At 40.0% G+C, this 14,485-nt stretch overlaps 1 protein-coding gene across 1 annotated transcript; it reads left to right on the top strand.

Moving 5' to 3' along the window:
- The first annotated feature begins 577 nt into the window (after positions 1-577).
- On the top strand, positions 578-13,554 carry LOC117509650 (GTPase IMAP family member 9-like). Its single transcript, XM_034169394.1, has 2 exons — positions 578-846; positions 11,920-13,554. The coding sequence occupies exons 1-2, from the start codon at positions 810-812 to the stop codon at positions 12,885-12,887; spliced, it is 1,005 nt and encodes a 334-aa protein (XP_034025285.1). The 5' UTR covers positions 578-809; the 3' UTR covers positions 12,888-13,554.
- Positions 13,555-14,485: the final 931 nt, after the last annotated feature.

The following is a 14,485-nucleotide window of genomic DNA, read 5'->3' as shown; positions in this document are numbered from 1 at the left end:
GTCATCCATGTCTTTATGTCTGTAAGACAATCCTGCAGTTTAGCTAATTGGTGTGTGTCCTCTGGCTTCATGGATAGATAAAGCTGGGTATCATCTGCGTAACAATGAAAATTTAAGCAATGCCGTCTAATAATACTGCCTAAGGGAAACATGTATAAAGTGAATAAAATTGGTCCTAGCACAGAACCTTGTGGAACTCCATAAATAACCTTAGTCTGTGAAGAAGATTCCCCATTTACATGAACAAATTGTAATCTATTAGATAAATATGATTCAAACCACTGCAGCGCAGTGCCTTTAATACCTATGGCATGCTCTAATCTCTGTAATAAAATTTTATGGTCAACAGTATCAAAAGCAGCACTGAGGTCTAACAGAACAAGCAAAGAGATGAGTCCACTGTCTGAGGCCATAAGAAGATCATTTGTAACCTTCACTAATGCTGTTTCTGTACTATGATGAATTCTAAAACCTGACTGAAACTCTTCAAATAGACCATTCCTCTGCATATGATCAGTTAAAACGACAAAACGAAAAAGAAACATTTGGGAGCTGTGACGTGCATTGTTCAGTTTTCCTGTAAACAGTTTCTCTTGACACTTTCTGTTTCTGCAGTCAAAGCATGAACATGTCACTTAGGATAAGGAAACAACAGAAAACTCACGTTTGCTGGAATGTGACTGAACTTGAGTGATGGCTTTCAAACGGTGAAGAAAAATGTAGCTCACGAATTTTGTTTCTCAAAAAGCACTTGTCAGTAGAAGCCAACTGAACAACACGAAAGGTCAAGTTGCAGATTTCTGTCAGACATGGACAACCAAAGGAATGTATTTTCTCGCTACACAGGTAATCACTCATTTCTATTCTTCTTTCTCTAAAAAAAAAAAAAAAAAAAAAAAAAAATCCCAAAAGGGAAGGTGCTGTGGCTTAGTGGTTAGCACTGTTGCCTATCCACCTGGTCCTTTCTGTGTGAAGTTTGCAAGTTTTTTGTGGGTTCCCTGTAAGTGCTCCGGCTTCCTCCCACTTCAAAAGACATGAAGAGTGTTAGTGTGGCCTATCTTTTGTCCTGTGACTGCTGGGATAGGCTCTAGCCCCCAGTGACCCTTAATTGGATTAGGCGGGTGTAGAAAATAAATGAAAAACCCTAAAAGAAAACATTTTTTAATATTTTGTGGTTATGAATAAAGACATACACAATTTTATATATGAAATAATGTTTTATAAATAGATTACTCTCCTTTTTTTCCCCTCAAAACAGACATGAAATCTGTGGGGTACCCCAAGGAAGTATTCTGGGGCCTTTCTTACTGCATGTGATTGATATGAAATCAGTGGTAAATTGTGGACTTTTGCTCCATGCAGGTGATTCTGTAATGTCAGGAACCTATACTGATTCTTTATTGTCGTGTGTGTATAAACAGCTTATCTTGGTGGACAGATGAAAAGACATCAAATGTTTCCAAATCCTGCATTGAATAAAACATGACTACAAAGGACTTGCTCTTTAAGGACCAATTATTATTGCATCCAGTCAACGTAGGACAGACGTTACAATTCTGGCTTTTATTCCCATCAGTCTTTTGTGATGTCGTAGGTTGGTGAAAATGTTTTAATGTGTACTCATGACTTCATTTGATTGTTTATATGGTACACCCTAATTATCATAATAATTTAATTTGTTCCAGACCATAGGTGTCCATGCAGGTGTGAATCTGTTCATCTGTCTATATGTGATAGACTGTCCAGGATGAACCCTGCCTCACGCCTCATGAACGCTCCAGCCCCATGCCGCCCCCCTTCCCCCCCACAACCCTTGATTGGAGTAATCGGGTATAGAAAATGGATGGATAGATGAAAGCAGGAACTTGTTTATCAAGTAGTTCTCCCTTTCAGTTTCGATTTTGTCCCCTCTCTTCCTGCTTCTTTGTCATCACATACTTTTCTTTGTTAGCTAAGAATTCTGCTCAATGATTAAGTGCTGTAACATGGTAAGCTTCAACGGTTTCAAATGAGGCTCAGCCAGAACTAAAAAAAAGAAGTTGCAGTTTCTTAACTGGCCACTTGAGGCTTCAAATGCAAGCAGGTTCCCATAGGAACACATTAAAATGCCAAACTTCAGAGAAGAGAGAAAAAGAGGATGATTATAGTCTGGTACAAAAATGGCTTTGATCTCTATACCTAGTTTTCTCCTCCAAGACAACTGTACAGGGAAGAATTATTGTCTAACGTCTTAGTTTAAGAAATTTTAAGTCATAAAGTTATGCATAATTAGGGATATGGCCACTTCGACTGACTGGCCAGATGGAACATGGCAGCCCACCTGGAGTTTTCCAAAAGGCACCTGAAGGACTCACAGACTATAATAAACAAAATTCTCTGATCTAATGAGACAAAGATTGAACTCTTTGGTGTGTATGCCAGGCGTCATGTTCGGAAGAAACCAGCCACCATCCCTACAGTGAAGCATGGTGGTGGCAGCATCATGCTGTGGGGATGTTTTTCAGTGGCAGGAACTGGGAGACTAGTCAGGATTGAGGGAAAGATGAATGTAGCAAAGTACAGAGACACCCTGGATGAAAACCTGATCCAGAGCACTCTTGACCTCAGAGTGGGGTGACGGTTCATCTTTCAGGAGGATAATGACCCTAAGCACACAGACAAGATATCAAAGGAGTGGCTTCAGGACAACTCTGTGAATGTCCTTGAATGGCGCAGCCAGAGCCCAGACCTGAATCTGACTGAACATCTCTGGAGAGATTTGAAAAGATCTGTGCACCGATACTCCCCATCCAATCTGATGGAGCTTGAGAGGTGCTGCAAATAGGAATGGACAAAACTGCCCAAAGATAGGTGCACCAAGCTTGTGGCATCATATTCAGGAAAACTTGAGGCTGTAATTTCTGCCAAAGGTGCATCAACAAAATATTCAGCACAGGGTGTGAATACTTACAGTGGGGAGAATAAGAATTTGACCCCCTGTCAGTTTTGCAGGTTTTCCCATCTACAAAGAATGGAGAGGTCTGTAATTTGTATTGTAGGTACACTTCAACTGTGAGAGACAGAATCTAAAAAAAAAAAAAAAAAAAATCCAGAAAATCACATTGTATGATTTTTAAATAATTAATTTGCATTTTATTGCATGAAATAAGTATTTGACCCCCTACCAACCAGCAAGAATTCTGGCTCTCACAAAACCTGCAATCAAATTCACAAATACCTCTGAAAAAATGGGTATATACATACTGTGTGTGTGTGTGTGTATATATATATATATATATATATATATATATATATATATATATATATATATATGTACAGTGAGGAAAATAAGTATTTGAACACCCTGCGATTTTGCAAGTTCTCCCACTTAGAAATCATGGAGGGGTCTGAGATTTTCATCTTAGGTGCATGTCCACTGTGAGAGACATAATCTAAAAAAAAAAATAAAAAAAAAAAATCAGGAAATCACAATGTATGACTTTTTTTAATAATTTATTTGTATGTTACTGCTGCAAATAAGTATTTAAACACCTACCAACCAGCAAGAATTCTGGGTCTCACAGATCTGTTAATTTTTCTTTAAGAAGCCCTCTTATCCTGCACTCTTTACCTGTATTAATTGCACCTGTTTGAACTTGTTACCTGTATAAAAGACACCTGTTCACACACTCAATCAATCACACTCCAACCTGTCCACCATAGCAAGACCAAAGAGCTGTCTAAGGACACCAGGGACAAATCTGTAGACCTACACAATGCTGGGATGGACTACAGGACAACAGGCAAGCAGCTTGGTAGAAGACAACAACTGTTATGATTATTTATTAGAAAGTGGAAGAAACACAAAATGACTGTCAATCTCCCTCAGTCTGGGATTCCATGCAAGATCTCAATTTGTGGTGTAAGGATGATTCTGAGAAAGCTCAGAACTACACAGGAGGACCTGGTCAATGACCTGAAGAGAGCTGGGACCACAGTCACAAAGGTTACATTAGTAACACATGATGCTGTCATGGTTTAAAATCCTGCAGGGCAGCAAGGTCCCCCTGCTCAAGCCAGCACATGTCCAGGCCCGTTTGAAGTTCACCAGTGACCATCTGGATGATCCAGAGGAGGCATGGGAGATGGTCATGTGGTCAGATGAGACCAGAATAAAGCTTTTGGAATCAACTCCACTTACCATGTTTAGAGGATGACAACAACCCCAAGAAAACCATCCCAACCGTGAAGCATGGGGGTGGAACAGGGCTGGACTGGGGAAAATTTTCAGGCCGGGCATTTTTAACCAAGACCAGGCCACCACCAGGTATCAAAGGGGAAAAAAATTAAGCCCGCTGTGACAACGTGTTTTTTTTTTTTTTTGGTCCCTTAACCGATCAATGTGCACCAGGAGACACATACATTTTAACACTATAAGAAGCATTATGAAAAGTTCTCCTGAAATACAGTTATCATAGGCTTATCAAAAGTACGATCTATTGACAGTAGGTCACATTACTTTTTAGACATAATAAGCCATCATTTCATTCAGCCTTGTTACTTAAATTTAGAAATAGAAATTATATAAAAACATTTGTTATAGAAATACTGTAGGCTATACTATAAATAATATATCATTACTTGTGTGATACAATTCATCATATAAAGCAAGAAATGACTGGATGACTGGACCAATGACTGGATACAAAGGTTGAACTTTTGAAACTGCAATACACAAAAAAAGGCCACAAGATGGAGACAGTTGTCTATCTCACTACAAGCTACAAGTAACATGAAGGATTTCTTTTATTACCAATTTGTGTTGCTAATCAACTTAGAGAATGACTCTCAATTTACAGTAAAATGTTAGGTATGTGAAATTATGCCAGGACTTGGGAAAATACATTTTAGACAGGGACGCCGTTATACCATGCCATCGCACCGCAGACTGTGCAAAACAGCATACTCGTATGACCGACGCACGACCGTCACACAAATAGAATAAAGAATAAAGAAACAACCTGGTGGCGACAGCATGGTAGCTAGCCATGCACACCATTTGCACAGGTTACATTGCTAGGCTAGGTTACGTGACTGGCAGAGTTAGTACGAACGAAAATTATATCCAACCATAATTCATATCTGAGTGACCCAGTTAGACAGCACTTTACTTCGGACCAGAAGATCAGAATGTCTCTCTCACACACAGATGTCTGATTTATGAACAAGTTAGGTTGCTGTTCATCAATTAATAGCTGAAGTTAACCTTCACTTACTGTCATGGCCGTAGTGGTCCCCGCCTCACTTTATAGTCACCCTTTCTTGACTTCAATGAAAATAAATACTTGTTTTATAAAAAGTAAAATAAAGACCTCTTTCTTGACCTCATATTTAACTGTTGACAGCACTGTAACAGTAAAACTTGTAATTTCTAACCTACATTGTTAATAAATGTAACTATTAAATTATTTCTAACATTTTTCTAACATTTAAATTTTCTCTAAACATTTTACTTGTCGAAATTATTATTATTTTAAGTAGTATTAGTAGTTGTAGTAAAAAAAGGCTTCAAAACTGGACGTTTAATCTAGGGGTGTTGTGAGGGTTGTGAGGGGGGGGACATCCCTGCCCCACGCCCCCATTCCATCTGGATTCGCCCCTGCTTTGGCGTTTGAGCACAAAGAATGGATAACATTTATTTCTGCAGAAAACGACCAGATTTACAGGTCAGAAAGTTTTATTGCGTTTTCACATCATGTGGTCTCAGAAAGAGAGTTTAGGTGCATTTGAGTGGAAAATAGGGTCAGTTGTTGACGCGTTGCGGAGGATCAGTTGTTTTAACGTGCAGATATGGAGCGGCTCAGGTCAGAATTCTAAATAAAGGAGGAAAAAAGCATAAAAATGTCTTTGTAAAGCTCAGTGCAGGTATGCTGTTATCACCGCGCATCATCAGGAGTTGCCTACTTGTTGGGCTGTTTGAGCCTCAGCTCAAGTCTTACTTTGAACAGTTTGGGAAAGTTCTGTGGCTTCGACTGTCAAGGAGTAAAAAGCTGCTCTCCACCTGGGCCTGCTTGCCCTGCTGCTAGCTGCTCTCCACCTGCTGTCAGCGGCTCACCGCATCACCGCTCAGCTGGCTCCTCATAGTGGAAAAATCACGGGCTGGATTTTATCTTGGGGCAGATCCGGAGCCAACACGCAGCGGGACCAGCGGATCCTTGGCGGACTATGGGGCTGTTTTTTCCTGTGCGTCTCACCCTGCTGTGTTTACTGGCAGTCTGCTTTGAGCGTTCCCCCTACTGCAGTGCACTTGGTGCTGCGCCTATGTTGCCTGGCAGGGGGACGCGTCCAGCTGATCGGGATCCAGCATCATTGTCACCCACACCGCCTCCAATCAACGATGACTCCCCAGCTCTGCTTCCACACATAAGTATTCTGGTTTTGAAGGAGTGCATTTTATCACCACTCCACCTCTCTGCTGGACATCAGACCAAGGTGGATGTCACTTACAGACTGTTCAAGCAGAGGTGCCTCATTGCCCTTCTGCTGCTTATTTCAGGAAACATTCAACCTAATCCAGGTCCTGATCACAGTTTGCTGACTAATGTCCCTACATTCAGACCCCCCAGTGAACATCAATTAACATTTGACTCCTTCTGCACTAGAAAGCACCTAGGTGTTTTACATCTAAACACCCGCAACCTGATCCCAAAAATGGCTGAGTTGACTGCTTATGTCCACACTTCAAACCCTGATGTTCTGGTTATCTCTGAGACCTGGCTCAAAAAATCCACCCCTGATTCTGTAGTCGCCATCCCTAGATATAATATATTTCGCCAGGACAGAAGTTCCAAGGGGGGTGGAGTAGCCATTTATTCCAAGGCAAATTTACACTGCTCAGTGTTAACATCTAAATCTGTTGCAAAGCAATTTGAGTTGGTCATCATGAAGGTTAACCTGTCTACAAACTTCTCTATCATTGTTGCTGGCTGCTACAGACCACCCTCAGCACCTGCCTGTGTTCTCCCTGCTATCAGTGAGCTCATTGCTCCTTATGTTACTTCAGAATTCATCTTGCTTGGGGACCTGAACTGGGACATGCTTAACCCTCTACCATCAGTGCAGTTACAATTAGATGCACTTGGCTTGTCCCAGATTGTGTCAAGCCCCAGCAGGTATAACTCCAGGTCTATGAACATTGGGACACTGATTGATGTTATACTTACTAACAGACCTGATAAATATGTCTCGTGTATTCTGTCAAAGTCTAAGTGATCACTGTATCATAGCCTGTGTTCGCAAGAGCATTACTCCACAAACCCCACCTCTGATTATATTAAAACGGCTAACAAAACAATTTGACGAGCAGGCCTTCCTACATGATCTATTCCAAGTTATTTGGCGCAGCATCTGGCCCTGATGTTGAAGTTGCCTGGTCACATTTCAAAAGTTTGTTCAATTTTAAACAAACATGCTCCCCTAAGAAAAATAAGAGTAAAAAAAATCGATATAGTCCTTGGTTTAGACCAGATTTAGCTGAGCTCATCTGTCAGAAACACCATCTTTGGCAAAAAGCTAAATTCTCTAATAAACAATCAGATTGGCAGACCTATAGAGCTGTCCGAAACAAATGCACTCAGACAATTAGAAGGGCAAAAGTTACTAATTTTAAAGAGCAATTACTCGCTAGTAGTGCTGACCCTAAAAAATTTTGGAGTTCAATTAAGTCTATGGAAAATAAGAAAATAAGTCCCTGTCTGCCAATCATGATCAAAGCTGATGGTGTGGTTATCACTGATAAGGCAAAAATTATGGACAATTTTAATAAACATTTTGCTCAGGTTGGCCATACAGACCTTTTATCTCAGGCCACAACCCCTGTGAAACAACCCCAATCAGCCCCTGATAGACCTGTCTTCTCTATCCATCCCATCCTGGAATCTGAAGTGCTCAATGAACTACTGAGACTGGACACTTCTAAATCTGCTGGACTCGATTCACTACAGCCTTTCTTTTTGAAAGTAGCAGCCCCCATCTGTAGACTATTCAATCTTTCCTTACAGACTGGGGTTTTTCCAAAAGATTGTAAATCTGCTGCTGTCACTCCTCTATTTAAAGGAGGAGACAACAGTGACATGAACTGCCTCAGGCCAATTTCCATCTTGCCCTGTCTTTCGAAAATCTTTGAAAAATTGTCAACATACAGCTGATAGATTACCTGGAGTCTTACCAAATCTATAACCCATTGCAGTCTGGGTTTAGAGCCAGGCACAGCTGTCTGACTGCCTCATTGAAGGTCCTCAATGATATCATCAATGCTGTTGACAATAAGGAGTACTGTGTGGCTATGTTTGTTGACTTAGCCAAAGCTTTTGATTCTGTGGACTTAAACATCTTGATGGATAGGCTACAGGAGACAGGTTTTTCAGACAACTCCATTACATGGTTTAAAAGCTTTTGCTCTGGGCGTATGCAGGCGATGAGAGTTGAAGGGCTCCTCTCAGAACCCCTACCTCTTCACAAAGGCCTGCCTCAAGGATCCATCCTAGGCCCCACCCTGTTCAATATTTACATAAATAATATCACATATGCTGCCGGTCAGTGTCAAATGCATTTGTACGCAGATGACACTATCCTGTATGCGCATAGTCCCTGTTTCAACACTAGTCTGTCTTTGCTCCAAGACAGCTTCATTTCACTTCAACATGCCTCTTCTGAGCTTTGACTTATGTTAAATACAAGAAAAACCAAATGTATGTTCTTTAACAGAAACCTCCCGCTCCCTGAGAGTCCAGGTAAAATTGTATCCCTGGACGGATCAGAAATTCAGACTGTCTCGCACTATAAGTATCTAGGTGTATGGCTTGATAACTCTCTAGTTTTTGAAACCCACATCATTAATCTGCTCACCAAAGCAAAGGTGAGAATTGGCTTTTTATACTGCCACAAAAACACTTTAACTCGCCCAATAAGAGAGCTTTTGGTAAAAACTACAGTTCTCCCCATCCTTGATTATGGAGACTTAGTTTACAGAATGGCATCAAAGACTCTGCTCCACAAACTTGATGTTGTATATCATGCTGCCATACGCTTTGTTACAGGTGCACCTTTCACCACGCACCACTGTGACTTGTACTCAGTGGTGAAGTGGCCCTCTCTCCACACACGTAGACAAATCCAATGGCTATTGTGTATTTACAAATGTTTGATTGGCTTGGCTCCTTCCTATTTGAGCTCTTTATTAAACATCCACACTTCTAGTCGCGCTCTCCGCTCCAGCACTTACATCAGTCTGGTGGTCCCAAAAGTTCGCACAGTCTTTGGTCGCTCCTCTTTCCAGTTTTCTGCAGCAAGTGACTAGAATAACTTACAACAGTCTCTAAAGCTTAGTTTGTTTTTACTTCTATCTACTTTTAAAAACTCAATTTCTAACATTTTACAGGACCATTGCACGTTTTTAATAATGTATATCTTAACTCTTAACATTTTCAGTTTTATTGTTGTTGTTTCTGCAGTTGTTTTACTGTATATTTTTCACTGTTGTATGTGGAGATTGTGAATCTGTTATTCTCTCCTGCTGTTGTGTTGCCTCTTGTCCAGGTCGTCATTGTAAATGAGAAAGTGTTCTCAATTGACTTACCTGGTAAAACATTGAATAAATAAATAAATCAAATCAAATCAATTTTATTTATATAGCGCCAAATCACAACAAACAGATGCCCCAAGGCGCTTTATATTGTAAGGCAAAGCCATACAATAATTACGGAAAAATAAATAAATAAATAAGAGGTGACAACGAGTCGTAGCTGCTACAAAAAAAAAAAAAAAAAAAAACGCGGATGAAAAGCTCACAGCTCGCTTTACTTCATAAAAAAAAAAAGAAAAAATCCGCAGGCCAGTAGGCCATCAGGCCAGCGGGCAAATGCCTGGTGTGTAATACTGTCAGTCCAGCGGTGGGGTGGAAACATCATACTCTGGGGGTGCTCTTCTGCAAAGGGGACAGGACGACTGCACCGTATTGAAGGGAGGATGGATGGGGTCATGTATTGCAAGATTTTGGCAAACAACCTCCTTCCCTCAGTAAGAGCATTGAAGATGGGTCATGGCTTGGTCTTCCAGCATTACAATGACTCCAAACACACAGCCAGGGCAACTAAGGAGGGGCTCCGTAAGAAGCATTTCAAGGTCCTGGAGTGGCCTGGCCAGTCTCCAGACCTGAACTCAATAGAAAATCTTTGGAGGGAGCTGAAACTCCAAACGTGAAAGATTTGGAGAAGATCTATATGGAGGAGTGGACCAAAATCCCAGTTGCAGTGTGTGAAAACTTGGTCAAGAACTACAGGAAACATCTGACCTCTGTAATGGCAGACAAATGTTTCTGTACCAATTGTTAAGCTCTGTTTTTCTAGGGGATCAAATACTTATTTCATGCAATAAAATGCAAATTATTTAAAAATCATACAATGTGATTTTCTGGATTTTTTTTTTAGATTCTGTCTCTCACAGCTGAAGCGTACCTACGATAAAAATTACAGACCTCTCCATTCTTTGAAGGTGGGAAAACCTGCAAAACTGACAGGGGGTCAAATACCTTTTTCCCCCACTGTATGTACATGTGATTTCTTAGTTTTTTATTTTTAATAAATTTGCAAAAAAAAAAAAAAAAAATGTTATCATTATGGGGTGTTGTGAGGAGAATTTTGAGGGAAAAATAAATTTCTTATACACTGATATAAAAGTTACTTCATATATATTACATACTACTTTTGTGACACAAAGCCTTTGGTAAACTCATTGCTGGCACCGAAACAGCTTATCTACACACTGATAAAGCTGTATTCTCAGTAAAGAGTTTTCTAAAAAGATTTCAGATTTTTTAGATTTAGAACTAAATTATTTATCTGTACAGTTATATAGACAAATATGCATATATATTCAGAAAGCTGAGATTGTTCTGACTGTTTTGATATACAACACATGGGCGACAACCTCTAGAAAGAATCCTAGTGGATCCGAATATCTTCCATTTATGGATGATGGAGGCCACTGTGCTCATCAAGACCTTCAAAGCAGCAAAAATGTTGCTATACCCTTCCCCAGATTTGTGCCTTGAGACAATCCTTTCTCAGAGGTCTACAGACAATTCCTTTGACTTCCTTTGGTTTGTGCTCTGACATGCACTGTCCTGTCAACTGTGGGACCTTATATGTAGACAAGGAGGTCTGTGTGTAACTTTGTAAATCACGTCCAACCAACTGAATTCATCCCACGTGGACTACAATTACGCTGTAGAAACCTCAAGGATGATCAGTGGAACCAGGATGCACCTGAGCTCAGTTTTGTGCTTCATGGCAAAGGCTGTGAATACTTACGTGTGACTTATTTTTTTATATTTTTATTTTTAATAAATTTGCAAAAATTTCAAAAACCTTTTTCACGTTGTCATTACGGGGTGTTGTAAGTAGAATTTTGAGGGGACAAAAAAATGAATTCATTCCATATTCCATATATTGCAGTAAGGCTGTAAAATAACAACAAAAGTGAAGCACTGTTAATACTTTACGGATGCACTATAACACAATGTCATCTGCATAAAGCAATCACAGACAAACACATTCACCTACAGGTAGTTTTAAAGTATCCAGTTCACCTAACCTGCATGTCTGTGGATGTGAGAGGAAGCTGGAGCACCATGGGGAGAACATGCAAACTCCATACAGAAAGGTCACATGGTGGGAAGCAATCCCACAACCTTCTTGCTGTGAGGCAACAGTGCTAACCATTAAGCCACAATGCTGCTGGAGACCAGCAAGCTTTTTCTTTTTTTAAATCCCAAAAGTTAACTTCTTCAAAAAAGGTAGTTCACCTTCTCAAAGAAAGACAAATTTGACTCTGACAGTTATGTCACAGCTGATTACAAATATCTTTTATCACTTTTTACAGATTTGTGTGGAAATGAACTTCGAATGGTCCTCGTTGGAAAAACAGGAAATGGGAAAAGTGCTTCGGGAAACACTATCCTAGATCGAGAGGCTTTTTATTCACATCTTTCACCAGAGTCTATCACATCACAGTGTGAAAAGGCCAGAGGAAACGTGAACGGGCGCACAGTGGTCCTGATCGACACACCAGGAATGTATGATACAGTGCTCACAAAAGACAAGGTGATCTCAGAGGTGAAAATGTGCGTCTCCCTTTCTGCGCCCGGTCCTCATGCCTTCCTGATTGTGATCAAGCTTGACAGATTCACAGAGGAAGAAGTGAGAACAGTGGAACTCCTGCAGAGGGTGTTTGGTGAGGAAGCTGCAGATTACTCCTTGGTCCTCTTCACTCACGGTGACCGGCTGAGAGATAAAACAGTGGAGGATTTTTTCCCTAAAAACAGAAAACTTCACCAGTTGATTAGACAATGCAGCGGCCGCTATCACGTCTTAAACAACACAATCACTGATAGGCAGCAGGTATCAAATCTGCTTCAAAAGGTAGACCAGATGGTTAGGCAAAATGGAGGGGGCTTCTACACAAATCAAATGCTCCAGGATGCTGAGAGAGCCATCACAGAAGAAATGATAGCTACTCTGAAAGCTGAAGAAGAGGAAAAACTCAGAGAAGGTGCAAGACTGAGAGCCACATTGGAAAGAGAAGATATGCAGACAAAGCTAAACCAGATCGATGAACAGCGTTACTTCAAAATAAGAGAAAAGGCTGAGAAGAAAAACAAATTTCTGAAAAGTGGACTGACGATGGCATTCGCTGAAATAGGGGTTGCAATTGGAGGTGCTGTCGGAATGCCTCTGGGTCCAGTCGGCATCGGGATCGGAGCAGGAGTGGGTGCAGCTGTTGGAGCTGGAGTAGGACTGATGGCATCAGCAGTTACAACACTCTGTAGCAGGAGCTGTTCCATACAGTAACGTACCAATTGAAGACAAATCAGTTCATTCTGACCTGAACCAAGTCGACCAAAATCACACATTTAGTTTGCATAATGCTGCAGCACTCACAACATATTAAATACATGCAACAAAAGTAAGTATTTTCAGCTTTGGCACAAATTTATGTATTTGTTTAATCATTCATTGCAGTAAAAAACAATTAGAGTATCAACGTGAATTAATTTAACCTTAATTTGGGTATTTTGTTGATACTGTAGGTTTGGGTACGGACCAAAACCAGCAAGCGATTACAGCACAGCAAATGTTAACTCTGTTCTTTTCTTCAAAGATTATTTTACACGAGGCAGTGGTGCAACAAGCAGACACTGGGCCCTAATGCAGGCTTGTCAAGGTGGAGCCCCCCCCCAAAAACCCCTAACCCGAGCCAGCTGATGTAATGTCAACAGCAAATGTAGACATCGAAACAAATAAAAAGTAATGTCATAAACCTTGTGTTGAACAAATAAAAATCACGTGTGAGCACTGATCTGAGCACTTGCATTTTCAAATGTGAGGCATAATATTTTTGATGTAGCCTCTCTACTTTTAAGATTAGGCTTAAAACTTTCCTTTTTGCTAAAGCTTATAATTAGGGCTGGATCAGGTGACCCTGAACCATCCCTTAGTTATGCTGCTATAGACTTAGACTGCTGGGGGGTTCCCATGATGCATTGAGTGTTTCTTTCTCTTTTTGCTCTGTATGCACCACTCTGCATTTAATCATTAGTGATTGATCTCTGCTCCCCTCCACAGCATGTCTTTTTCCTGGTTCTCTCCCTCAGCCCCAACCAGTCCAAGCAGAAGACTGCCCCTCCCTGAGCCTGGTTCTGCTGGAGGTTTCTTCCTGTTAAAAGGGAGTTTTTCCTTCCCACTGTTGCCAAGTGCTTGCTCACAGGGGGTCGTTTTGACCGTTGGGGTTTTTCCATAATTATTGTATGGCTTTGCCTTACAATATAAAGCGCCTTGGGGCAACTGTTTGTTGTGATTTGGCGCTATATAAATTAAATTGATTTGATTTGATTTGTAGCCAACAGAAACAATCAAAAGCCACTTGGTACAAAACAATGATATTTGATCGACACAAAGAGATAAGTTGTTTTATTGCTTTTAATATTTTGATTGATATGATACAATATGTCATATTTCAATACAATATTTCATATTATTTATAAGACTTTTCTTATATATATATATATATATATATATATATATATATATATATATATATATATATATATATATATATATATATATATATATATATATATATATATATATATATATATAAATGAGTGTGTGTGTGATAGAAGTGCAGAACATTTAAAAACATTAAAATAACATGCAAACATACAAGAAAGATGACATTTTATTGATCTTAAGTACTTACTGGAACTTGATCCAAATTGTGGAAAGTTTCTGTTCACCTCATTGCTGTTTTTGTTTTTTTTTTTGCGAAAGAGAGATTTTATTTAACATCTTCTCAGTGCTATTAAGTTAATCAGTTTCATGGAACAATGATCACAGTGAATGTGTCTTGACACTGGCCCTTTTGCATTAAAATACTTTTATTATGAAGT

The sequence above is a fragment of the Thalassophryne amazonica genome, chromosome 4 (assembly GCF_902500255.1).
Source record: "Thalassophryne amazonica chromosome 4, fThaAma1.1, whole genome shotgun sequence".
Classification (NCBI taxonomy): Eukaryota; Metazoa; Chordata; class Actinopteri; order Batrachoidiformes; family Batrachoididae; genus Thalassophryne; species Thalassophryne amazonica.
The sequence above is the reverse complement of the archived record's forward strand: the minus strand, read 5'-3'. Positions and strand labels throughout refer to the sequence as shown.

Bases quoted from the DNA above. Each gene is read 5' to 3' on its own strand.
- LOC117509650 (XM_034169394.1), top strand. From the start codon at position 810: ATGGACAACCAAAGGAATGTATTTTCTCGCTACACAG. The intron at 847-11,919 runs GTAATCACTCAT...CACTTTTTACAG, and splicing joins TGTATTTTCTCGCTACACAG to ATTTGTGTGGAAATGAACTT.